Source organism: Entelurus aequoreus, linkage group LG28, assembly GCF_033978785.1.
Source record: "Entelurus aequoreus isolate RoL-2023_Sb linkage group LG28, RoL_Eaeq_v1.1, whole genome shotgun sequence".
Classification (NCBI taxonomy): Eukaryota; Metazoa; Chordata; class Actinopteri; order Syngnathiformes; family Syngnathidae; genus Entelurus; species Entelurus aequoreus.
In genome coordinates, this window is record NC_084758.1 from 34,786,649 (window position 1) to 34,814,148 (window position 27,500).

The 27,500-nt window shown below is 45.6% G+C and overlaps 2 protein-coding genes across 2 annotated transcripts in view; one reads left to right on the top strand and one right to left on the bottom strand.

Moving 5' to 3' along the window:
- Positions 1-26,192, top strand: part of LOC133645046 (phospholipid-transporting ATPase ABCA1-like) — a 116,919-nt gene extending 90,727 nt beyond the window's left edge. Inside the window, exons 42-49 of the mRNA XM_062039836.1 lie at positions 5,597-5,659; positions 6,982-7,088; positions 7,181-7,322; positions 8,628-8,762; positions 14,695-14,798; positions 16,336-16,428; positions 16,518-16,761; positions 25,649-26,192. Of these exons, the coding sequence (XP_061895820.1) occupies positions 5,597-5,659; positions 6,982-7,088; positions 7,181-7,322; positions 8,628-8,762; positions 14,695-14,798; positions 16,336-16,428; positions 16,518-16,761; positions 25,649-25,786 (1,026 nt within the window). The 3' untranslated portion in view covers positions 25,787-26,192. The remainder of the gene's footprint in view (positions 1-5,596; positions 5,660-6,981; positions 7,089-7,180; positions 7,323-8,627; positions 8,763-14,694; positions 14,799-16,335; positions 16,429-16,517; positions 16,762-25,648) is intronic.
- The window catches only part of nipsnap3a (nipsnap homolog 3A (C. elegans)), a 3,264-nt gene continuing 1,896 nt past the window's right edge, over positions 26,133-27,500 (bottom strand). Inside the window, exon 6 of the mRNA XM_062039837.1 lies at positions 26,133-26,783. Coding sequence (XP_061895821.1) covers positions 26,722-26,783 — 62 coding nt within the window. The 3' untranslated portion in view covers positions 26,133-26,721. The remainder of the gene's footprint in view (positions 26,784-27,500) is intronic.

The following is a 27,500-nucleotide window of genomic DNA, read 5'->3' on the forward strand; positions in this document are numbered from 1 at the left end:
GGTGAGGGTGTCATCGTGTTGGAGTGAGGGTGTCATCATGTTGGGGTGAGGGTGTCATCATGTTGGGGTGAGGGTGTCATCATGTTGGAGTGAGGGTGTCATCATGTTGGGGTGCGGGTGTCATCATGTTGGGGTGAGGGTGTCATCATGTTGGGGTGAGGGTGTCATGTTGGAGTGAGGGTGTCATCATGTTGGGGTGCGGGTGTCATCATGTTGGGGTGAGGGTGTCATCATGTTGGGGTGAGGGTGTCATCATGTTGGGGTGAGGGTGTCATCATGTTGGAGTGAGGGTGTCATCATGTTGGGGTGAGGGTGTCATCATGTTGGGGTGAGGGTGTCATCATTTTGGGGTGAGGGTGTCATCATGTTGGAGTGAGGGTGTCATCATGTTGGGGTGCGGGTGTCATCATGTTGGGGTGAGGGTGTCATCATGTTGGAGTGAGGGTGTCATCGTGTTGGAGTGAGGGTGTCATCGTGTTGGAGTGAGGGTGTCATCGTGTTGGGGTGAGGGTGTCATCGTGTTGGGGTGAGGGTGTCATCGTGTTGGAGTGAGGGTGTCATCATGTTGGGGTGAGGGTGTCATCATGTTGGAGTGAGGGTGTCATCATGTTGGGGTGAGGGTGTCATCATGTTGGAGTGAGGGTGTCATCATGTTGGGGTGCGGGTGTCATCATGTTGGGGTGAGGGTGTCATCATGTTGGAGTGAGGGTGTCATCGTGTTGGAGTGAGGGTGTCATCGTGTTGGAGTGAGGGTGTCATCGTGTTGGAGTGAGGGTGTCATCATGTTGGGGTGAGGGTGTCATCATGTTGGGGTGAGGGTGTCATCATGTTGGGGTGAGGGTGTCATCATGTTGGGGTGAGGGTGTCATCATGTTGGGGTGCGGGTGTCATCATGTTGGGGTGAGGGTGTCATCATGTTGGAGTGAGGGTGTCATCATGTTGGAGTGAGGGTGTCATCGTGTTGGGGTGAGGGTGTCATCGTGTTGGGGTGAGGGTGTCATCATGTTGGGGTGAGGGTGTCATCATGTTGGAGTGAGGGTGTCATCATGTTGGGGTGAGGGTGTCATCATGTTGGAGTGAGGGTGTCATCATGTTGGGGTGCGGGTGTCATCATGTTGGGGTGAGGGTGTCATCGTGTTGGGGTGAGGGTTTCATCGTGTTGGAGTGAGGGTGTCATCGTGTTGGAGTGAGGGTGTCATCGTGTTGGAGTGAGGGTGTCATCGTGTTGGGGTGCGGGTGTCATCATGTTGGGGTGCGGGTGTCATCATGTTGGGGTGAGGGTGTCATCATGTTGGGGTGAGGGTGTCATCATGTTGGGGTGCGGGTGTCATCATGTTGGGGTGAGGGTGTCATCATGTTGGGGTGAGGGTGTCATCATGTTGGAGTGAGGGTGTCATCATGTTGGGGTGCGGGTGTCATCATTTTGGGGTGAGGGTGTCATCATGTTGGGGTGCGGGTGTCATGTTGGGGTGAGGGTGTCATCATGTTGGAGTGAGGGTGTCATCATGTTGGGGTGAGGGTGTCATCATGTTGGAGTGAGGGTGTCATCATGTTGGGGTGAGGGTGTCATCATGTTGGGGTGAGGGTGTCATCATGTTGGGGTGAGGGTGTCATCATTTTGGGGTGAGGGTGTCATCATGTTGGGGTGCGGGTGTCATGTTGGGGTGAGGGTGTCATCATGTTGGAGTGAGGGTGTCATCATGTTGGGGTGAGGGTGTCATCATGTTGGGGTGAGGGTGTCATCATGTTGGAGTGAGGGTGTCATCATGTTGGGGTGAGGGTGTCATCATGTTGGGGTGAGGGTGTCATCATGTTGGAGTGAGGGTGTCATCATGTTGGGGTGAGGGTGTCATCATGTTGGAGTGAGGGTGTCATCATGTTGGGGTGAGGGTGTCATCATGTTGGACTGAGGGTGTCATCATGTTGGAGTGAGGGTGTCATCATGTTGGGGTGAGGGTGTCATCATGTTGGAGTGAGGGTGTCATCATGTTGGAGTGAGGGTGTCATCATGTTGGGGTGAGGGTGTCATCATGTTGGAGTGAGGGTGTCATCATGTTGGGGTGAGGGTGTCATCATGTTGGGGTGAGGTTGTCATCATGTTGGAGTGAGGGTGTCATCATGTTGGGGTGAGGGTGTCATCATGTTGGGGTGAGGGTGTCATCATGTTGGGGTGCGGGTGTCATCATGTTGGGGTGCGGGTGTCATCATGTTGGAGTGAGGGTGTCATCATGTTGGGGTGAGGGTGTCATCATGTTGGGGTGAGGGTGTCATCATGTTGGAGTGAGGGTGTCATCATGTTGGGGTGAGGGTGTCATCATGTTGGAGTGAGGGTGTCATCATGTTGGGGTGAGGGTGTCATCATGTTGGACTGAGGGTGTCATCATGTTGGAGTGAGGGTGTCATCATGTTGGGGTGAGGGTGTCATCATGTTGGAGTGAGGGTGTCATCATGTTGGAGTGAGGGTGTCATCATGTTGGGGTGAGGGTGTCATCATGTTGGAGTGAGGGTGTCATCATGTTGGGGTGAGGGTGTCATCATGTTGGGGTGAGGTTGTCATCATGTTGGAGTGAGGGTGTCATCATGTTGGGGTGAGGGTGTCATCATGTTGGGGTGAGGGTGTCATCATGTTGGGGTGCGGGTGTCATCATGTTGGGGTGCGGGTGTCATCATGTTGGAGTGAGGGTGTCATCATGTTGGGGTGAGGGTGTCATCATGTTGGGGTGAGGGTGTCATCATGTTGGAGTGAGGGTGTCATCATGTTGGGGTGAGGGTGTCATCATGTTGGAGTGAGGGTGTCATGTTGGGGTGAGGGTGTCATCATGTTGGAGTGAGGGTGTCATCATGTTGGGGTGAGGGTGTCATCATGTTGGGGTGAGGGTGTCATCATGTTGGAGTGAGGGTGTCATCATGTTGGGGTGAGGGTGTCATCATGTTGGGGTGAGGGTGTCATCATGTTGGGGTGCGGGTGTCATCATGTTGGAGTGAGGGTGTCATCATGTTGGGGTGAGGGTGTCATCATGTTGGGGTGAGGGTGTCATCATGTTGGAGTGAGGGTGTCATCATGTTGGGGTGAGGGTGTCATCATGTTGGGGTGAGGGTGTCATCATGTTGGAGTGAGGGTGTCATCATGTTGGAGTGAGGGTGTCATCATGTTGGAGTGAGGGTGTCATCGTGTTGGAGTGAGGGTGTCATCGTGTTGGGGTGAGGGTGTCATCGTGTTGGAGTGAGGGTGTCATCGTGTTGGGGTGAGGGTGTCATCATGTTGGGGTGAGGGTGTCATCATGTTGGAGTGAGGGTGTCATCATGTTGGGGTGCGGGTGTCATCATGTTGGGGTGAGGGTGTCATCATGTTGGGGTGAGGGTGTCATGTTGGAGTGAGGGTGTCATCATGTTGGGGTGCGGGTGTCATCATGTTGGGGTGAGGGTGTCATCATGTTGGGGTGAGGGTGTCATCATGTTGGAGTGAGGGTGTCATCATGTTGGGGTGAGGGTGTCATCATGTTGGAGTGAGGGTGTCATCATGTTGGGGTGAGGGTGTCATCATGTTGGGGTGAGGGTGTCATCATTTTGGGGTGAGGGTGTCATCATGTTGGAGTGAGGGTGTCATCATGTTGGGGTGCGGGTGTCATCATGTTGGGGTGAGGGTGTCATCATGTTGGAGTGAGGGTGTCATCGTGTTGGAGTGAGGGTGTCATCGTGTTGGAGTGAGGGTGTCATCGTGTTGGGGTGAGGGTGTCATCGTGTTGGGGTGAGGGTGTCATCGTGTTGGAGTGAGGGTGTCATCATGTTGGGGTGAGGGTGTCATCATGTTGGAGTGAGGGTGTCATCATGTTGGGGTGAGGGTGTCATCATGTTGGAGTGAGGGTGTCATCATGTTGGGGTGCGGGTGTCATCATGTTGGGGTGAGGGTGTCATCGTGTTGGAGTGAGGGTGTCATCGTGTTGGAGTGAGGGTGTCATCGTGTTGGAGTGAGGGTGTCATCGTGTTGGAGTGAGGGTGTCATCGTGTTGGGGTGAGGGTGTCATCATGTTGGGGTGAGGGTGTCATCATGTTGGGGTGAGGGTGTCATCATGTTGGGGTGAGGGTGTCATCATGTTGGGGTGAGGGTGTCATCATGTTGGGTGAGGGTGTCATCATGTTGGGGTGAGGGTGTCATCATGTTGGAGTGAGGGTGTCATCATGTTGGGGTGCGGGTGTCATCATGTTGGGGTGAGGGTGTCATCATGTTGGGGTGAGGGTGTCATCATGTTGGAGTGAGGGTGTCATCATGTTGGAGTGAGGGTGTCATCATGTTGGAGTGAGGGTGTCATCGTGTTGGGGTGAGGGTGTCATCATGTTGGGGTGAGGGTGTCATCATGTTGGGGTGAGGGTGTCATCATGTTGGGGTGAGGGTGTCATCATGTTGGGGTGAGGGTGTCATCATGTTGGGTGAGGGTGTCATCATGTTGGGGTGAGGGTGTCATCATGTTGGAGTGAGGGTGTCATCATGTTGGGGTGCGGGTGTCATCATGTTGGGGTGAGGGTGTCATCATGTTGGGGTGAGGGTGTCATCATGTTGGAGTGAGGGTGTCATCATGTTGGAGTGAGGGTGTCATCATGTTGGGGTGAGGGTGTCATCATGTTGGGGTGAGGGTGTCATCATGTTGGAGTGAGGGTGTCATCATGTTGGGGTGAGGGTGTCATCATGTTGGGGTGAGGGTGTCATCATGTTGGAGTGAGGGTGTCATCATGTTGGGGTGAGGGTGTCATCATGTTGGGGTGAGGGTGTCATCATGTTGGGGTGCGGGTGTCATCATGTTGGGGTGAGGGTGTCATCATGTTGGAGTGAGGGTGTCATCGTGTTGGAGTGAGGGTGTCATCGTGTTGGAGTGAGGGTGTCATCGTGTTGGAGTGAGGGTGTCATCGTGTTGGGGTGAGGGTGTCATCGTGTTGGAGTGAGGGTGTCATCGTGTTGGAGTGAGGGTGTCATCGTGTTGGAGTGAGGGTGTCATCGTGTTGGGGTGCGGGTGTCATCATGTTGGGGTGCGGGTGTCATCATGTTGGGGTGAGGGTATCATCATGTTGGGGTGAGGGTGTCATCATGTTGGGGTGCGGGTGTCATCATGTTGGGGTGAGGGTGTCATCATGTTGGGGTGAGGGTGTCATCATGTTGGAGTGAGGGTGTCATCATGTTGGGGTGCGGGTGTCATCATGTTGGGGTGAGGGTGTCATCATTTTGGGGTGAGGGTGTCATCATGTTGGGGTGCGGGTGTCATGTTGGGGTGAGGGTGTCATCATGTTGGAGTGAGGGTGTCATCATGTTGGGGTGAGGGTGTCATCATGTTGGAGTGAGGGTGTCATCGTGTTGGAGTGAGGGTGTCATCGTGTTGGGGTGAGGGTGTCATCGTGTTGGAGTGAGGGTGTCATCATGTTGGGGTGAGGGTGTCATCATGTTGGGGTGAGGGTGTCATCATGTTGGAGTGAGGGTGTCATCATGTTGGGGTGCGGGTGTCATCATGTTGGGGTGAGGGTGTCAAAGTTGAAAGCACTTTGAGTCTCTACAGAAGACAGCTATATAAATATAATGAACTTGACTTTCCTTTTTCATGACTTTCAGGTCTTCAAAAGGAACCAGAAGCCAGCAGTCGACCGACTTTGTGTTGGAATTCCTCCTGGCGAGGTTTGCACACACACACACACACACACACACACACACACACCGGTGTGTGATAAGTAGCTGAAGTTGCGTTAGCATAATCGCTAAAGCTGGTACAATTTTGCGAAAGTTGAGTTTACAAAGTAGCTGAATGTGTGTTAACAAAGTAGCTAAAGTTGTGTTAACAAAGTAGCTAAAGTTGTGTGACAAAGTAGCTAAAGTTGTGTTAACAAAGTAGCTAAAGTTGTGTGACAAAGTAGCTAAAGTTGTGTTAACAAAGTAGCTAAAGTTGTGTTAACAAAGTAGCTAAAGTTGTGTGACAAAGTAGCTAAAGTTGTGTTAACAAAGTAGCTAAAGTTGTGTGACAAAGTAGCTAAAGTTGTGTTAACAAAGTAGCTAAAGTTGTGTTAACAAAGTAGCTAAAGTTGTGTGACAAAGTAGCTATAGTTGTGTTAACAAAGTAGCTAAAGTTGTGTGACAAAGTAGCTAAAGTTGTGTTAACAAAGTAGCTAAAGTTGTGTTAACAAAGTAGCTAAAGTTGTGTTAACAAAGTAGCTAAAGTTGTGTTAACAAAGTAGCTAAAGTTGTGTGACAAAGTAGCTAAAGTTGTGTTAACAAAGTAGCTAAAGTTGTGTGACAAAGTAGCTAAAGTTGTGTTAACAAAGTAGCTAAAGTTGTGTGACAAAGTAGCTAAAGTTGTGTTAACAAAGTAGCTAAAGTTGTGTTAACAAAGTAGCTAAAGTTGTGTGACAAAGTAGCTAAAGTTGTGTTAACAAAGTAGCTAAAGTTGTGTGACAAAGTAGCTAAAGTTGTGTTAACAAAGTAGCTAAAGTTGTGTTAACAAAGTAGCTAAAGTTGTGTTAACAAAGTAGCTAAAGTTGTGTTAACAAAGTAGCTAAAGTTGTGTGACAAAGTAGCTAAAGTTGTGTTAACAAAGTAGCTAAAGTTGTGTGACAAAGTAGCTATAGTTGTGTTAACAAAGTAGCTAAAGTTGTGTGACAAAGTAGCTAAAGTTACTGGTTATGTACATATGCGGTCCTCTCCAAGGTTTCTCATAGTCATTCACATTGACGTCCCAGTGAGTTTTTCCTTGCCCTTATGTGGGCTCTGTACCGAGGATGTCGTTGTGGCTTGTGCAGCCCTTTGAGACACTTGTGATTTAGGGCTATATAAATAAACATTGATTGATTGATTGATTGACAGACACACACACACACACACACACGCACATCCAGAGATGAACTTAGTTAAGTGTGTGTGTGTGTGTGTGTGTGTGTGTGTGTGTGTGTGTGTGTGTGTGTGTGTGTGTGTGTGTGTGTGTGTGTGTGTGTGTGTGTGTGTGACAGTGTTTCGGCCTGCTGGGCGTGAACGGAGCGGGCAAGACGACCACCTTCAAGATGCTGACAGGAGACACCATGGTGACAAGTGGTGAGGCCTTCCTGGCAGGGAAGAGGTGAGTGTGGGGTGTTAGCATCACATGCTAACAGGCTCACTGACACATTAGCGGGTGTTAGCATCACACGCTAACACGGTGAGTGTCCTCAGCATCCTGCGAGAACTGGAGCAGGTGCACCAGAACATGGGCTACTGCCCTCAGTTTGATGCCATCAACGAGCTGCTGACAGGGAGGGAACACCTGGAGCTGTACGCCATCCTGAGAGGAGTTCCTGGCAAGGAAGTCTGCCAGGTGAGTGTGTAACTACCACTTGACCTGACCCTGGATGATTGACTACCACTTGACCTGACCCTGGATGATTGACTACCACTTGACCTGACCCTGGATGATTGACTACCACTTGACCTGACCCTGGATGATTGACTACCACTTGACCTGACCCTGGATGATTGACTACCACTTGACATGACCCTGGATGATTGACTACCACTTGACCTGACCCTGGATGATTGACTACCACTTGACCTGACCCTGGATGATTGACTACCACTTGACCTGACCCTGGATGATTGACTACCACTTGACCTGACCCTGGATGATTGACTACCACTTGACCTGACCCTGGATGATTGACTACCACTTGACCTGACCCTGGATGATTGACTACCACTTGACCTGACCCTGGATGATTGACTACCACTTGACCTGACCCTGGATGATTGACTACCACTTGACCTGACCCTGGATGATTGACTACCACTTGACATGACCCTGGATGATTGACTACCACTTGACGTGACCCTGGATGATTGACTACCACTTGACATGACCCTGGATGATTGACTACCACTTGACCTGACCCTGGATGATTGACTACCACTTGACATGACCCTGGATGATTGACTACCACTTGACATGACCCTGGATGATTGACTACCACTTGACATGACCCTGGATGATTGACTACCACTTGATGTGACCCTGGATGATTGACTACCACTTGACATGACCCTGGATGATTGACTACCACTTGACCTGACCCTGGATGATTGACTACCACTTGACATGACCCTGGATGATTGACTACCACTTGACGTGACCCTGGATGATTGACTACCACTTGACCTGACCCTGGATGATTGACTACCACTTGACCTGACCCTGGATGATTGACTACCACTTGACCTGACCCTGGATGATTGACTACCACTTGACATGACCCTGGATGATTGACTACCACTTGACATGACCCTGGATGATTGACTACCACTTGACATGACCCTGGATGATTGACTACCACTTGACGTGACCCTGGATGATTGACTACCACTTGACATGACCCTGGATGATTGACTACAACTTGACCTGACCCTGGATGATTGACTACCACTTGACATGACCCTGGATGATTGACTACCACTTGACGTGACCCTGGATGATTGACTACCACTTGACATGACCCTGGATGATTGACTACCACTTGACGTGACCCTGGATGATTGACTACCACTTGACATGACCCTGGATGATTGACTACCACTTGACATGACCCTGGATGATTGACTACCACTTGACGTGACCCTGGGTGATTGACAGGTGGCAGAGTGGGGGATCAGGAAGTTGGGGCTGCTCAAGTACGCCGACAAAGCCGCAGGAAGTTACAGTGGCGGGAACTTGAGGAAACTGTCCACCGCCATGGCTCTGATCGGGGCGCCACCCGTCGTCTTCTTGGTGAGTTGTACACTTTAGCATCTTTAGCTACATGGCTACGACACAACTGCAGCTACTTAGTTGACACAACTTTAGCTACTTTGTCACACAACTTTAGCTACTTTGTCACACAACTTTAGCTACTTTGTCACACAACTTTAGCTACTTAGTTGACATAACTTTAGCTACTTTGTCACACAACTTTAGCTACTTAGTTGACATAACTTTAGCTACTTTGTCACACAACTTTAGCTACTTTGTCACACAACTTTAGCTACTTTGTCACACAACTGCAGCTACTTAGTTGACATAACTTTAGCTACTTTGTCACACAACTTTAGCTACTTAGTTGATATAACTTTAGCTACTTTGTCACACAACTTTAGCTACTGTGTCACACAACTGCAGCTACTTAGTTGACATAACTTTAGCTACTTAGTTGACATAACTTTAGCTACTTAGTTGACATAACTTTAGCTACTTTGTCACACAACTTTAGCTACTTAGTTGACATAACTTTAGCTACTTAGTTGACATAACTTTAGCTACTTAGTTGACATAACTTTAGCTACTTTGTCACACAACTTTAGCTACTTAGTTGACATAACTTTAGCTACTTAGTTGACATAACTTTAGCTACTTTGTCACACAACTGCAGCTACTTTAACACACATTCAGCTACTTTGTCACACAACTTTAGCTACTTAGTTGACATAACTTTAGCTACTTAGTTGACATAACTTTAGCTACTTTGTCACACAACTTTAGCTACTTAGTTGACATAACTTTAGCTACTTAGTTGACATAACTTTAGCTACTTAGTTGACATAACTTTAGCTACTTTGTCACACAACTGCAGCTACTTTAACACACATTCAGCTACTTTGTCACACAACTTTAGCTACTTAGTTGACATAACTTTAGCTACTTTGTCACACAACTGCAGTTCCTTTGTCACACAACTTTAGCTACTTTGTCACACAACTGCAGTTACTTTGTCACACAACTTTAGCTACTTAGTTGACATAACTTTAGCTACTTTGTCACACAACTTTACCTACTTAGTTGACATAACTTTAGCTACTTTGTCACACAACTGCAGCTACTTTAACACACATTCAGCTACTTTGTCACACAACTTTAGCTACTTAGTTGACATAACTTTAGCTACATTGTCACATAACTTTAGCTACTTTGTCACACAACTTTAGCTACTTAGTTGACATAACTTTAGCTACTTGTCACACAACTTTAGCTACTTAGTTGACATAACTTTAGCTACTTTGTCACACAACTTTAGCTACTTTGTCACACAACTTTAGCTACTTTGTCACACAACTGCAGCTACTTTGTCACACAACTGCAGCTACTTAGTTGACATAACTTTAGCTACTTAGTTGACATAACTTTAGCTACTTTGTCACACAACTGCAGCTACTTTAACACACATTCAGCTACTTTGTCACACAACTTTAGCTACTTAGTTGACATAACTTTAGCTACTTTGTCACACAACTGTAGCTACTTAGTTGACATAACTTTAGCTACTTTGTCACACAACTGCAGTTACTTTGTCACACAACTTTAGCTACTTTGTCACACAACTTTAGCGACTTTGTCACACAACTTTAGCTACTTAGTTGACATAACTTTAGCTACTTTGTCACACAACTTTAGCTACTTAGTTGACATAACTTTAGCTACTTTGTCACACAACTGCAGCTACTTTAACACACATTCAGCTACTTTGTCACACAACTTTAGCTACTTAGTTGACATAACTTTAGCTACATTGTCACATAACTTTAGCTACTTAGTTGACATAACTTTAGCTACTTTGTCACACAACTTTAGCTACTTAGTTGACATAACTTTAGCTACTTGTCACACAACTTTAGCTACTTAGTTGACATAACTTTAGCTACTTGTCACACAACTTTAGCTACTTAGTTGACATAACTTTAGCTACTTTGTCACACAACTTTAGCTACTTAGTTGATATAACTTTAGCTACTTTGTCACACAACTGCAGCTACTTTGTTAACACACATTCAGCTACTTTGTTAACACAACTTTAGCTACTTTGTCACGCAACTTCAGCTACTTTGTTAACACACATTCAGCTACTTTGTTAACACAACTTTAGCTACTTTGTCACGCAACTTTAGCTACTTTGTTAACACACATTCAGCTGCTTTGTAAACTCAACTTCAGCAAAATTGTACTAGCGTTAGCTTTTATGCTAAAGCAATTTTAGCTACTTGTCACACAACTTTAGCTACTTAGTTCAGAGCTGGTTGTACGAAGCCCCTAAAGTGACATGGGGGAATATTTTTTCTTAGATATGTATTTCGTTCGCACGAGAAAGTTTCTCTTTTTATTAAAAATAATAATAATAATAATAATAATTATATATTTTTTTGTATTATTATTTTTTTTAAATAAAAAGTTTCTCGTGCGCAGGAGAAAGCATTGTATGCGTGCGCGTGGTTTGAGGTGTGTGTTAAAATGGCAGTTCAGGAGTTAATTTGGCTGTATTTCCAACTAGGACTTTCCTCATGTGTGTTGTGGCAAAATGTGAATGCTTGATTAGTAGGTGTGAGACAAACACTTTATCTTCCTGGTTATTGTAACGCTACGTGTTTGACATTATTTAAGACTTTATCGTGCCCGGAAAAGGACACTTTTCCTCTTCTGTGGCTGTGGGGGGTGGGCGTGGCTTGCGGACATGCAGCGAAGCGGAGTGTGCCGGATGTTGATGTGATAAAACTTATTTGTTGTTTGGAAGATACACACACAATAGTAACTGTTATTTCTTCCTGCACATAATAAATATGTACAACATGTTTGGATGTATTCATTTATGTAAAATTGTCATTAAATGTAATATTGCCTTACAAAAAGTGATTCGACGTAATATTTTGATATTTACACATCGCATATTTACACACGCGCATTCGACTAGAATACCCTTATGAGCATTACATATATCAACATCAACTACCTACTTTACTGTTTACTTGTTGAAATACCCTTTTTAGAGCAAATATCTACCCAAATGGCCACTTTGTTGCTGCCAAAAATGTATTTCTAGTAATATTTTGACACATCTTATCTCTGCATATTCTACTAGAATACTCTTAATAGCATTACATATACTGTATATAAATCAAGTACCTACTGTACTGTTTACTTGCAGAAATACCCTTTTTGGAGCAAATATCTACCCATATAATTTATATAGGAAGATAAAGTGTTTGTCTCACACCTACTAATCAGGCATTCACGTTTTGCCACAACACACATGAGGAAAGTCCTAGTTGGAAATACAGCCAAATTAACTCCTGAACTGCCATTTTAACACACACCTCAAACCACGCGCACACATCCAATGCTTTCTCCTGCGCACGAGAAACTTTTTATAAAAAAAAAAATATATATATAATTTTATTTTTATTTATTTTTAATAAAAAGTTTCTCGTGCGCACGAGAAACTTTTTATTAAAAAAAAAAAAAAATTATAATTTTATTTTTATTTTTTTATTTTTTTAATAAAAAGTTTCTCGTGCGCACGAGAAACTTTTTACTAAAAAGAAATAAAATAAAATAAAAATAAAGTTATAATTTATTTATTCATTTTTAACAAAAAGTTTCTCGTGCGCACGAGAAACTTTTTGTTAAAAAAAAAAAAAAATTATAATTTTATTTTTATTTTTTTATTTTTTTAATAAAAAGTTTCTCGTGCGCACGAGAAACTTTTTACTAAAAAAAAATAAAATAAAATAAAAATAAAGTTATAATTTATTTATTTATTTTTAATAAAAAGTTTCTCATGCGCACGAGAAACTTTTTATTAAAAATAAATTATAACTTTTATTTTTTTTTTTTTAGTAAAAAGTTTCTCGTGCGCACGAGAAACTTTTTATTAAAAAAAAAAAAATTATAATTTTATTTTTATTTTTTTAATAAAAAGTTTCTCGTGCGCACGAGAAACTTTTTACTAAAATAAAATAAAAATAAAGTTATAATTTATTTATTTATTTTTAACAAAAAGTTTCTCGTGCGCACGAGAAACTTTTTGTTAAAAAAAAAAAATTATAATTTTATTTTTATTTTTTTATTTTTTTAATAAAAAGTTTCTCGTGCGCACGCGAAACTTTTTACTAAAAAAAATAAAAATAAAATAAAAATAAAGTTATAATTTATTTATTCATTTTTAACAAAAAGTTTCTCGTGCGCACGAGAAACTTTTTGTTAAAAAAAAAAAAATTATAATTTTATTTTTATTTTTTTATTTTTTTAATAAAAAGTTTCTCGTGCGCACGAGAAACTTTTTACTAAAAAAAAATAAAATAAAATAAAAATAAAGTTATAATTTATTTATTTATTTTTAATAAAAAGTTTCTCATGCGCACGAGAAACTTTTTATTAAAAATAAATTATAACTTTTTTTTTTTTTTTTTTAGTAAAAAGTTTCTCGTGCGCACGAGAAACTTTTTATTAAAAAAAAAAAAATTATAATTTTATTTTTATTTTTTTAATAAAAAGTTTCTCGTGCGCACGAGAAACTTTTTACTAAAATAAAATAAAAATAAAGTTATAATTTATTTATTTATTTTTAACAAAAAGTTTCTCGTGCGCACGAGAAACTTTTTGTTAAAAAAAAAAAATTATAATTTTATTTTTATTTTTTTATTTTTTTAATAAAAAGTTTCTCGTGCGCACGCGAAACTTTTTACTAAAAAAAATAAAAATAAAATAAAAATAAAGTTATAATTTATTTATTTATTTTTAATAAAAAGTTTCTCGTGCGCACGAGAAACTTTTTGTTAAAAAAAATAAATTATTTTTTTTATTTTTTTTAATAAAAAGTTTCTCGTGCGCACGAGAAACTTTTTACTAAAAAAATAAAAAAATAAAATAAAAATAAAGTTATAATTTATTTATTTATTTTTAATAAAAAGTTTCTCATGCGCACGAGAAACTTTTTATTAAAAATAAATTATAACTTTTTTTTTTTTTTTTTTTAGTAAAAAGTTTCTCGTGCGCACGAGAAACTTTTTATTAAAAAAATAAAAATTATAATTTTATTTTTATTTTTTTAATAAAAAGTTTCTCGTGCGCACGAGAAACTTTTTACTAAAATAAAATAAAATAAAAATAAAGTTATAATTTATTTATTTATTTTTAACAAAAAGTTTCTCGTGCGCACGAGAAACTTTTTATTAAAAAAATAAAAATTATAATTTTATTTTTATTTTATTTTATTTTAATAAAAAGTTTCTCGTGCGCACGAGAAACTTTTTACTAAAAAAAAATAAAATAAAATAAAAATAAAGTTATAATTTATTTATTTATTTTTAATAAAAAGTTTCTCGTGCGCACGAGATACATATCTAAAAAAAAATTCCCCATGTCCCTGTAAAGGCTCCGTATGGTTGATAGTTGATGCTAAGATAAGAAATAGTAGTACTTTGTCACACAACTTTAGCTACTTAGTTCAGAGCTGGTTGATAGTTGCTGCTAAGATAGTAAATAGTAAATAGTTAAAAAAGAACCTTACACGTGCAGAAAGTGATGAAAGTATTCTGTTTGAGGAAATACATTTGAGTCATGTGATCAGCAGCAGCAAATCAGAGTTGTTGTTCTACTTAGCAATTGTGTATTAGCAGCAAATCAGAGTTGTTGTTGTACTTAGCAATTGTGTATTAGCAGCAAATCACAGTTGTTGTTGTACTTAGCAATTGTGTGTTCAGCAGCAAATCAGAGTTGTGTATTTATGCAAAAGACTGTGTATTCTCTGAGCCAATCAGAGTGCAGGGTTGTGTTTGATATTTCAAACAAGCTGACTCAGACAACAAAGTGAGGATGCCGCCCCTTCTGATTCCCCTCCTGCTCTGCTTCCTGGTACACCTGTGGGTGGAGCTTAACCTGGCTGTTGCACTGTTTACAGGACGAGCCCACCACCGGCATGGACCCCAAAGCTCGCCGCGCCCTTTGGAACTGCATCCTGAGTGTCATCAAGGAGGGACGCTCCGTGGTGCTCACCTCACACAGGTGGGACCACACCTTTAGCAACTATGCTGACACACCTATGCTAACACACCTTTGGCAACTATGCTAACACAACTTTAGCAACAATGTCAACACAACTTTAGCAACTATGTCAACACAATTTTAGCTATTATATTACCACAACTTTAGCAACTATGCTAACACAACTTTAGTTATTATGTTACCACAACTTTAGCAACTATGTCAACACAACTTTAGTTATTATATTACCACAACTTTAGCAACTATGCTAACACAACTTTAGCAACTATGCTAACACAACTTTAGTTATGTTACCACAACTTTAGCAACTATGTCAACACAACTTTAGTTATTATGTTACCACAACTTTAGCAACTATGTCCACACCTTATACTACTGTCAACACAACTTTAGTTATGTTACCACAACTTTAGCAACTATGTCAACACAACTTTAGTTATTATGTTACCACAACTTTAGCAACTATGTCGACACTTTATACTACTATGTCAACACAACTTTAGTTATTATGTTACCACAACTTTAGCAACTATGTCCACACCTTATACTACTATGTCAACACAACTTTAGCAACTATGTCAACGCAACTTTAGCAACTATGTCAACACAACTTTAGTTATTATGTTACCACAACTTTAGCAACTATGTCAACACAACTTTAGCAACTATATTAACACAACTTTAGTTAATATATTACCACAACTTTAGTTATTACGTTACCACAACTTTAGCAACTATGTCAACACCTTATACTACTATGTCAACACAACTTTAGCAACTATGTCAACACCTTATACTACTATGTCAACACAACTTTAGCAACTATGTCAACGCAACTTTAGCAACTATGTCAACACAACTTTAGTTATTATGTTACCACAACTTTAGCAACTATGTCAACACAACTTTAGCAACTATATTAACACAACTTTAGTTAATATATTACCACAACTTTAGTTATTACGTTACCACAACTTTAGCAACTATGTCAACACCTTATACTACTATGTCAACACAACTTTAGCAACTATGTCAACACCTTATACTACTATGTCAACACAACTTTAGCAACTATGTCAACACCTTATACTACTATGTCAAAACAAATTTAGCAACTATGTCAACACAACTTTAGTTATTATATTACAACAACTTTAGCAACTATGCTAACACAACTTTAGCAACTAGGTCAACACAACTTTAGCAGCTGTCAACACAACTTTAGCTATTATGTTACCACAACTTTAGCAACTACGTCAACACAACTTTAGGTATAATGTCAACACAACTTTAGCAAGTAAGTCAACACAACTTTAGCAAGTAAGTCAACACAACTTTAGGTATAATGTCAACACAACTTTAGCAAGTAAGTCAACACAACTTTAGCAAGTAAGTCAACACAACTTGAAGTGTGTGTGTGTGTGTGTGTGTGTGTGTGTGTGTGTGTGTGTGTGTGTGTGTGTGTGTGTGTGTGTGTGTGTGTGTGTGTGTGTGTGTGTGTGTGTGTGTGTGTGTGTGTGTGTGTGTGTGTGTGTAGCATGGAGGAGTGTGAGGCACTGTGCACCAGGATGGCCATCATGGTGAACGGCAGGTTCAAATGTCTCGGCAGCGTCCAACATTTAAAGAACAGGTACAACTCTAGTTCCTCACATGACGTGTGACAGGTGACGTGTGACAGGTGACGTGTGACAGGTGACATGTGACATGTGACACGTGCAGGTTCGGAGACGGCTACACCATCATGCTGAGAGTGGCAGGCCAGGACCCAGACCTGCTGCCAGTGATGAAGATGATCGAGAGTGAGCTGAGAGGCAGCACACTGAAGGAGAAACATGGCAACATGCTGCAGTACCAACTACCTTCTTGTGTCAGCTCACTCACTCACATCTTCTTCATCCTGGCCAACAACAAACTCAGCCTCAGCATCCAGGACTACTCTGTGACCCAGACCACTCTGGACCAGGTCAGCACACACACACACACACACACACACACACACACACACACACACACACACACACACACACACACACACACACACACACACACACACACACACACACACACACACCACAGCATCCAGGACTACTCTGTGACCCAGACCACTCTGGACCAGGTCAGCACACACACACACACACCACAGCATCCAGGACTACTCTGTGACCCAGACCACTCTGGACCAGGTCAGCACACACACACACACACCACAGCATCCAGGACTACTCTGTGACCCAGACCACTCTGGACCAGGTCAGCACACACACACACACACACCACAGCATCCAGGACTACTCTGTGACCCAGACCACTCTGGACCAGGTCAGCACACACACACACCACAGCATCCAGGACTACTCTGTGACCCAGACCACTCTGGACCAGGTCAGCACACACACACACACACACACACCTCAGCATCCAGGACTACTCTGTGACCCAGACCACTCTGGACCAGGTCAGCACACACACACACACACACCTCAGCATCCAGGACTACTCTGTGACCCAGACCACTCTGGACCAGGTCAGCACACACACACACCACAGCATCCAGGACTACTCTGTGACCCAGACCACTCTGGACCAGGTCAGCACACACACACACACACCACAGCATCCAGGACTACTTTGTGACCCAGACCACTCTGGACCAGGTCAGCACACACACACACCACAGCATCCAGGACTACTCTGTGACCCAGACCACTCTGGACAAGGTCAGCACACACACACACACACACCTCAGCATCCAGGACTACTCTGTGACCCAGACCACTCTGGACCAGGTCAGCACACACACACACACACCTCAGCATCCAGGACTACTCTGTGACCCAGACCACTCTGGACCAGGTCAGCACACACACACACCACAGCATCCAGGACTACTCTGTGACCCAGACCACTCTGGACCAGGTCAGCACACACACACACCACAGCATCCAGGACTACTCTGTGACCCAGACCACTCTGGACCAGGTCAGCACACACACACACACACCTCAGCATCCAGGACTACTCTGTGACCCAGACCACTCTGGACCAGGTCAGCACACACACACACACACCTCAGCATCCAGGACTACTCTGTGACCCAGACCACTCTGGACCAGGTCAGCACACACACACACCACAGCATCCAGGACTACTCTGTGACCCAGACCACTCTGGACCAGGTCAGCACACACACACACACACCTCAGCATCCAGGACTACTCTGTGACCCAGACCACTCTGGACCAGGTCAGCACACACACACACACACACCTCAGCATCCAGGACTACTCTGTGACCCAGACCACTCTGGACCAGGTCAGCACACACACACACACACACACCACAGCATCCAGGACTACTCTGTGACCCAGACCACTCTGGACCAGGTCAGCACACACACACACACACACACACACACACACACACACACACACACACACACACACACACACACACACACACACACACACACACACACACACACACACACACACACACACCACAGCATCCAGGACTACTCTGTGACCCAGACCACTCTGGACCAGGTCAGCACACACACACACACACACACACACACACACACACACACACACACACACACACACACACACACACACACACCACAGCATCCAGGACTACTCTGTGACCCAGACCACTCTGGACCAGGTCAGCACACACACACACACACCACAGCATCCAGGACTACTCTGTGACCCAGACCACTCTGGACCAGGTCAGCACACACACACACACACCACAGCATCCAGGACTACTCTGTGACCCAGACCACTCTGGACCAGGTCAGCACACACACACACACACACCACAGCATCCAGGACTACTCTGTGACCCAGACCACTCTGGACCAGGTCAGCACACACACACACCACAGCATCCAGGACTACTCTGTGACCCAGACCACTCTGGACCAGGTCAGCACACACACACACACACACACACCTCAGCATCCAGGACTACTCTGTGACCCAGACCACTCTGGACCAGGTCAGCACACACACACACACACACCTCAGCATCCAGGACTACTCTGTGACCCAGACCACTCTGGACCAGGTCAGCACACACACACACCACAGCATCCAGGACTACTCTGTGACCCAGACCACTCTGGACCAGGTCAGCACACACACACACACACCACAGCATCCAGGACTACTTTGTGACCCAGACCACTCTGGACCAGGTCAGCACACACACACACCACAGCATCCAGGACTACTCTGTGACCCAGACCACTCTGGACAAGGTCAGCACACACACACACACACACCTCAGCATCCAGGACTACTCTGTGACCCAGACCACTCTGGACCAGGTCAGCACACACACACACACACCTCAGCATCCAGGACTACTCTGTGACCCAGACCACTCTGGACCAGGTCAGCACACACACACACCACAGCATCCAGGACTACTCTGTGACCCAGACCACTCTGGACCAGGTCAGCACACACACACACCACAGCATCCAGGACTACTCTGTGACCCAGACCACTCTGGACCAGGTCAGCACACACACACACACACCTCAGCATCCAGGACTACTCTGTGACCCAGACCACTCTGGACCAGGTCAGCACACACACACACACACCTCAGCATCCAGGACTACTCTGTGACCCAGACCACTCTGGACCAGGTCAGCACACACACACACCACAGCATCCAGGACTACTCTGTGACCCAGACCACTCTGGACCAGGTCAGCACACACACACACACACCTCAGCATCCAGGACTACTCTGTGACCCAGACCACTCTGGACCAGGTCAGCACACACACACACACACACCTCAGCATCCAGGACTACTCTGTGACCCAGACCACTCTGGACCAGGTCAGCACACACACACACACACACACCACAGCATCCAGGACTACTCTGTGACCCAGACCACTCTGGACCAGGTCAGCACACACACACACACACACACACACACACACACACACACACACACACACACACACACACACACACACACACACACACACACACACACACACACACACACACACACCACAGCATCCAGGACTACTCTGTGACCCAGACCACTCTGGACCAGGTCAGCACACACACACACACACCACAGCATCCAGGACTACTCTGTGACCCAGACCACTCTGGACCAGGTCAGCACACACACACACACACCACAGCATCCAGGACTACTCTGTGACCCAGACCACTCTGGACCAGGTCAGCACACACACACACACACACCACAGCATCCAGGACTACTCTGTGACCCAGACCACTCTGGACCAGGTCAGCACACACACACACCACAGCATCCAGGACTACTCTGTGACCCAGACCACTCTGGACCAGGTCAGCACACACACACACACACACACACACCTCAGCATCCAGGACTACTCTGTGACCCAGACCACTCTGGACCAGGTCAGCACACACACACACACACACCTCAGCATCCAGGACTACTCTGTGACCCAGACCACTCTGGACCAGGTCAGCACACACACACACCACAGCATCCAGGACTACTCTGTGACCCAGACCACTCTGGACCAGGTCAGCACACACACACACACACCACAGCATCCAGGACTACTTTGTGACCCAGACCACTCTGGACCAGGTCAGCACACACACACACCACAGCATCCAGGACTACTCTGTGACCCAGACCACTCTGGACAAGGTCAGCACACACACACACACACACACACCTCAGCATCCAGGACTACTCTGTGACCCAGACCACTCTGGACCAGGTCAGCACACACACACACACACCTCAGCATCCAGGACTACTCTGTGACCCAGACCACTCTGGACCAGGTCAGCACACACACACACCACAGCATCCAGGACTACTCTGTGACCCAGACCACTCTGGACCAGGTCAGCACACACACACACCACAGCATCCAGGACTACTCTGTGACCCAGACCACTCTGGACCAGGTCAGCACACACACACACACACCTCAGCATCCAGGACTACTCTGTGACCCAGACCACTCTGGACCAGGTCAGCACACACACACACACACCTCAGCATCCAGGACTACTCTGTGACCCAGACCACTCTGGACCAGGTCAGCACACACACACACCACAGCATCCAGGACTACTCTGTGACCCAGACCACTCTGGACCAGGTCAGCACACACACACACACACCTCAGCATCCAGGACTACTCTGTGACCCAGACCACTCTGGACCAGGTCAGCACACACACACACACACACCTCAGCATCCAGGACTACTCTGTGACCCAGACCACTCTGGACCAGGTCAGCACACACACACACACACACCTCAGCATCCAGGACTACTCTGTGACCCAGACCACTCTGGACCAGGTCAGCACACACACACACACACACACACACACACACACACACACACACACACACACACACACACACCTCAGCATCCAGGACTACTCTGTGACCCAGACCACTCTGGACCAGGTCAGCACACACACACACACACCTCAGCATCCAGGACTACTCTGTGACCCAGACCACTCTGGACCAGGTCAGCACACACACACACACACACACACCTCAGCATCCAGGACTACTCTGTGACCCAGACCACTCTGGACCAGGTCAGCACACACACACACACACCTCAGCATCCAGGACTACTCTGTGACCCAGACCACTCTGGACCAGGTCAGCACACACACACACACACACCACAGCATCCAGGACTACTCTGTGACCCAGACCACTCTGGACCAGGTCAGCACACACACACACCACAGCATCCAGGACTACTCTGTGACCCAGACCACTCTGGACCAGGTCAGCACACACACACACCACAGCATCCAGGACTACTCTGTGACCCAGACCACTCTGGACCAGGTCAGCACACACACACACACACCTCAGCATCCAGGACTACTCTGTGACCCAGACCACTCTGGACCAGGTCAGCACACACACAAACACACCACAGCATCCAGGACTACTCTGTGACCCAGACCACTCTGGACCAGGTCAGCACACACACACACACACCTCAGCATCCAGGACTACTCTGTGACCCAGACCACTCTGGACCAGGTCAGCACACACACACACACACACACCTCAGCATCCAGGACTACTCTGTGACCCAGACCACTCTGGACCAGGTCAGCACACACACACACACACACCTCAGCATCCAGGACTACTCTGTGACCCAGACCACTCTGGACCAGGTCAGCACACACACACACACACACACACCTCAGCATCCAGGACTACTCTGTGACCCAGACCACTCTGGACCAGGTCAGCACACACACACACACACCTCAGCATCCAGGACTACTCTGTGACCCAGACCACTCTGGACCAGGTCAGCACACACACACACACACACCTCAGCATCCAGGACTACTCTGTGACCCAGACCACTCTGGACCAGGTCAGCACACACACACACACACCTCAGCATCCAGGACTACTCTGTGACCCAGACCACTCTGGACCAGGTCAGCACACACACACACACCACAGCATCCAGGACTACTCTGTGACCCAGACCACTCTGGACCAGGTCAGCACACACACACACCACAGCATCCAGGACTACTCTGTGACCCAGACCACTCTGGACCAGGTCAGCACACACACACACCACAGCATCCAGGACTACTCTGTGACCCAGACCACTCTGGACCAGGTCAGCACACACACACACACACCTCAGCATCCAGGACTACTCTGTGACCCAGACCACTCTGGACCAGGTCAGCACACACACACACACACACCTCAGCATCCAGGACTACTCTGTGACCCAGACCACTCTGGACCAGGTCAGCACACACACACACCACAGCATCCAGGACTACTCTGTGACCCAGACCACTCTGGACCAGGTCAGCACACACACACACACACCTCAGCATCCAGGACTACTCTGTGACCCAGACCACTCTGGACCAGGTCAGCACACACACACACACACACCTCAGCATCCAGGACTACTCTGTGACCCAGACCACTCTGGACCAGGTCAGCACACACACACACACACACCTCAGCATCCAGGACTACTCTGTGACCCAGACCACTCTGGACCAGGTCAGCACACACACACACACACACACCTCAGCATCCAGGACTACTCTGTGACCCAGACCACTCTGGACCAGGTCAGCACACACACACACACACACACACACACCTCAGCATCCAGGACTACTCTGTGACCCAGACCACTCTGGACCAGGTCAGCACACACACACACACACACCTCAGCATCCAGGACTACTCTGTGACCCAGACCACTCTGGACCAGGTCAGCACACACACACACACACACACCTCAGCATCCAGGACTACTCTGTGACCCAGACCACTCTGGACCAGGTCAGCACACACACACACACACCTCAGCATCCAGGACTACTCTGTGACCCAGACCACTCTGGACCAGGTCAGCACACACACACACACACACACACACCTCAGCATCCAGGACTACTCTGTGACCCAGACCACTCTGGACCAGGTCAGCACACACACACACACACACCTCAGCATCCAGGACTACTCTGTGACCCAGACCACTCTGGACCAGGTCAGCACACACACACACACACACCACAGCATCCAGGACTACTCTGTGACCCAGACCACTCTGGACCAGGTCAGCACACACACACACACACACCTCAGCATCCAGGACTACTCTGTGACCCAGACCACTCTGGACCAGGTCAGCACACACACACACACACCTCAGCATCCAGGACTACTCTGTGACCCAGACCACTCTGGACCAGGTCAGCACACACACACACACACACCTCAGCATCCAGGACTACTCTGTGACCCAGACCACTCTGGACCAGGTCAGCACACACACACACACACACCACAGCATCCAGGACTACTCTGTGACCCAGACCACTCTGGACCAGGTCAGCACACACACACACACACCACAGCATCCAGGACAACTCTGTGACCCAGACCACTCTGGACTAGGTCAGCACACACACACACACACACACCACAGCATCCAGGACTACTCTGTGACCCAGACCACTCTGGACCAGGTCAGCACACACACACACACACACCACAGCATCCAGGACTACTCTGTGACCCAGACCACTCTGGACCAGGTCAGCACACACACACACACACACCACAGCATCCAGGACTACTCTGTGACCCAGACCACTCTGGACCAGGTCAGCACACACACACACACACACCACAGCATCCAGGACTACTCTGTGACCCAGACCACTCTGGACCAGGTCAGCACACACACACACACACACCACAGCATCCAGGACTACTCTGTGACCCAGACCACTCTGGACCAGGTCAGCACACACACACACACCACAGCATCCAGGACTACTCTGTGACCCAGACCACTCTGGACCAGGTCAGCACACACACACACACACACACCACAGCATCCAGGACTACTCTGTGACCCAGACCACTCTGGACCAGGTCAGCACACACACACACACCACAGCATCCAGGACTACTCTGTGACCCAGACCACTCTGGACCAGGTCAGCACACACACACACACACACACACACACACACACACACACACACACACACACACACACACACACACACACACACACACACACACACACACACACACACACACACACACACACCACAGCATCCAGGACTACTCTGTGACCCAGACCACTCTGGACCAGGTCAGCACACACACACCACAGCATCCAGGACTACTCTAACCCTAACCCTTAGTTGACATAACTTTAGCTACTTTGTCACACAACTTTAGCTACTTTGTTGACAAAACTTTAGCTACTTTGTCACACAACTTTAGCTACTTAGTTGATATAACTTTAGCTACTTTGTCACACAACTTTAGCTACTTAGTTGACATAACTTTAGCTACTTAGTTGACATAACTTTAGCTACTTTGTCACACAACTGCAGCTACTTTGTCACACAACTTTAGCTACTTTGTCACACAACTTTAGCTACTTTGTCACACAACTTTAGCTACTTTGTCACACAACTTTAGCTACTTTGTCACACAACTTTAGCTACTTAGTTGATATAACTTTAGCTACTTTGTCACACAACTTTAGCTACTTAGTTGACATAACTTCAGCTACTTTGTTGACATAACTTTAGCTACTTAGTTGACATAACTTTAGCTACTTTGTCACACAACTTTAGCTACTTAGTTGACATAACTTTAGCTACTTAGTTGACATAACTTTAGCTACTTAGTTGACATAACTTTAGCTACTTTGTCACACAACTTTAGCTACTTAGTTGACATAACTTTAGCTACTTTGTCACACAACTTTAGCTACTTTGTTGACATAACTTTAGTTACTTTGTCACACAACTTTAGCTATTTTGTCACACAACTTTAGCTACTTAGTTGACATAACTTTAGCTACTTTGTCACACAACTTTAGCTACTTAGTTGACACAACTTTAGCTACTTTGTCACACAACTTTAGCTACTTATTTGACATAACTTTAGCTACTTTGTCACACAACTTTAGCTACTTAGTTGACACAACTTTAGCTACTTAGTTGACACAACTTTAGCTACATTGTCACACAACTTTAGCTACTTTGTCACACAACTTTAGCTACTTAGTTGACATAACTTTAGCTACTTTGTCACACAACTTTAGCTACTTAGTTGACACAACTTTAGCTACTTTGTCACACAACTTTAGCTACTTAGTTGACATAACTTTAGCTACTTTGTCACACAACTTTAGCTACTTTGTCACACAACTTTAGCTACATTGTCACACAACTGCAGCTACTTTACACAAGGTTAAGGCCCCCCCCCCCCCCCCCCCACCCTCCCCAGGTGTTCGTGAACTTCGCCAAGGACCAAAGTGACGACTACCATTTAAAAGACGCTTCGGTGCGGCGCCGAGAGGTCCCGCCGGACGTGGCCGCCCTGCACCGCGGTCACGTGGACGGCGCCACCGAGAGCGTCCTGTGACCCCGCCGGACTTGCACTTTTCTGTGTCTCCCGCGTGGTGGGAGGAGTCACACCACTCAATGCAAATGATTTCCCGTGGAGGCGTGGCCTGACGCCCGCCGTGGATTTCAAAGAAAGAAAGAAAAAAAACTTGAAGCGGTGCCGGCCGCCATTTTTGTTGTTGTTGTTGTTGTTGTTGTTCAATCATTTGATGAAGAGTCCAAATCCTTTCAAATCACAACTTTTATTTATCCTTCATTTCCTGTTGTTGTTGTTGTTGTTGTTGCTTCTACTGCCAATCAAAGTGTTGATTTGTGTACAAATACCTCAACAGTTTTTTCTAAAGTTGACTTTCAAATCCCAAGCTAAAAAATAATCTTTTCAAACGTGACACAAAACTGTTACTGACCACAATAAAATCACACAAATCCACGGTCCGGCTTTTATTTTGAAGGAAACAAAACAAACTTGCTGATTAGTATTGATTTAGTTTTTGGGTCATGTTGACTTAACCAGTCCAGGTCTGAAGTCCATTTGCACCACTTCATGGTGGATCAGTTCTTCTGGATCCTAGTGGATCAGTTCTGTGGGTAGGATCTTGTGGGTTTATTTCTTCTGGGTCAGTCCTGGTGGGTCCGTGTAGGTCAGCTCTTGTGAGTTTACTTTTTCTAGGTAAGTCCCAATGAATCAGTTCTGTGGATTAGCTATAGTGGGTTTACTTCTGGGTCAGTTCCAGTGGATCCTGGTGGTTCGGTTCTTGTGTCTTAGTCCTGGTGTGTGGATGTATATCTCCTGTGGGTCGCCATGTTTGCTTTTAGGATGCTAGAAGTGACAAACTCGGACACAAACTTTAGTCCACGACTTTATTTTGAAGTATGTCTCCAAACCCCGCCCACAATCCATGATTGACAGCAAGGCTCTTAAAGGGCAAGTCACCGTGGTGTGCGGACAGGAAGTCACTTGAGTGGCGAGAAGGAACACGCAAACATGACTTTGTTGTTCCGCGTGTGGACGTGGACTGAGGGACACAATAATCACGTTATTGATCCAGTCAGGTTATTGATCGATTTAGCTTATCGATCAAACAAGCTATCAATCGATTCAGGTTATTGTTTGATTCAGGTTATTGATTGATTCAGGTTATTGATTGATTAAGGTTATTCATCGATTTAGCTTGTCAATCAAACAAGTTATTTATCAATTCAGGTCATTGATTGATTTAGCTTATCAATTGATTCAGGTCATTGATCAATTTAGCTTATTAATCAAACGGGTTATCGATCAATACAGGTTATTGATCAATTCAGGCTATTGATCGATTTAGCTTATCGATCAAACAAGCTATCAATCGATTCAGGTTATTGACGATTTAGCTTTCCGATCAAACAGGTTATTGATCGATTCAGGTAATTGATTAAGGTTATTGATCGATTTAGCTTGTCAATCGATTCAGGTCATTGATTGATTTAGCTTATCGATCAAACAGGTTATTGATGGATACAGGTTATTGATCGATTCAGGTTATTGATCAATTTAGTTTATCGCTCAAACAGATTGTCAATCGATACAGGTTACTGATAGATTTAGGTTATCGGTAAATTCAGGTTATTGATCGATTTAGCTTATCGATCAAACAAGCTATCAATCGATACAGGTTATTGTTCGATTCAGGTTATTGACGATTTAGCTTTCCAATCAAACAGGTTATTGTTTGATTCAGGTTATTGATTGATTA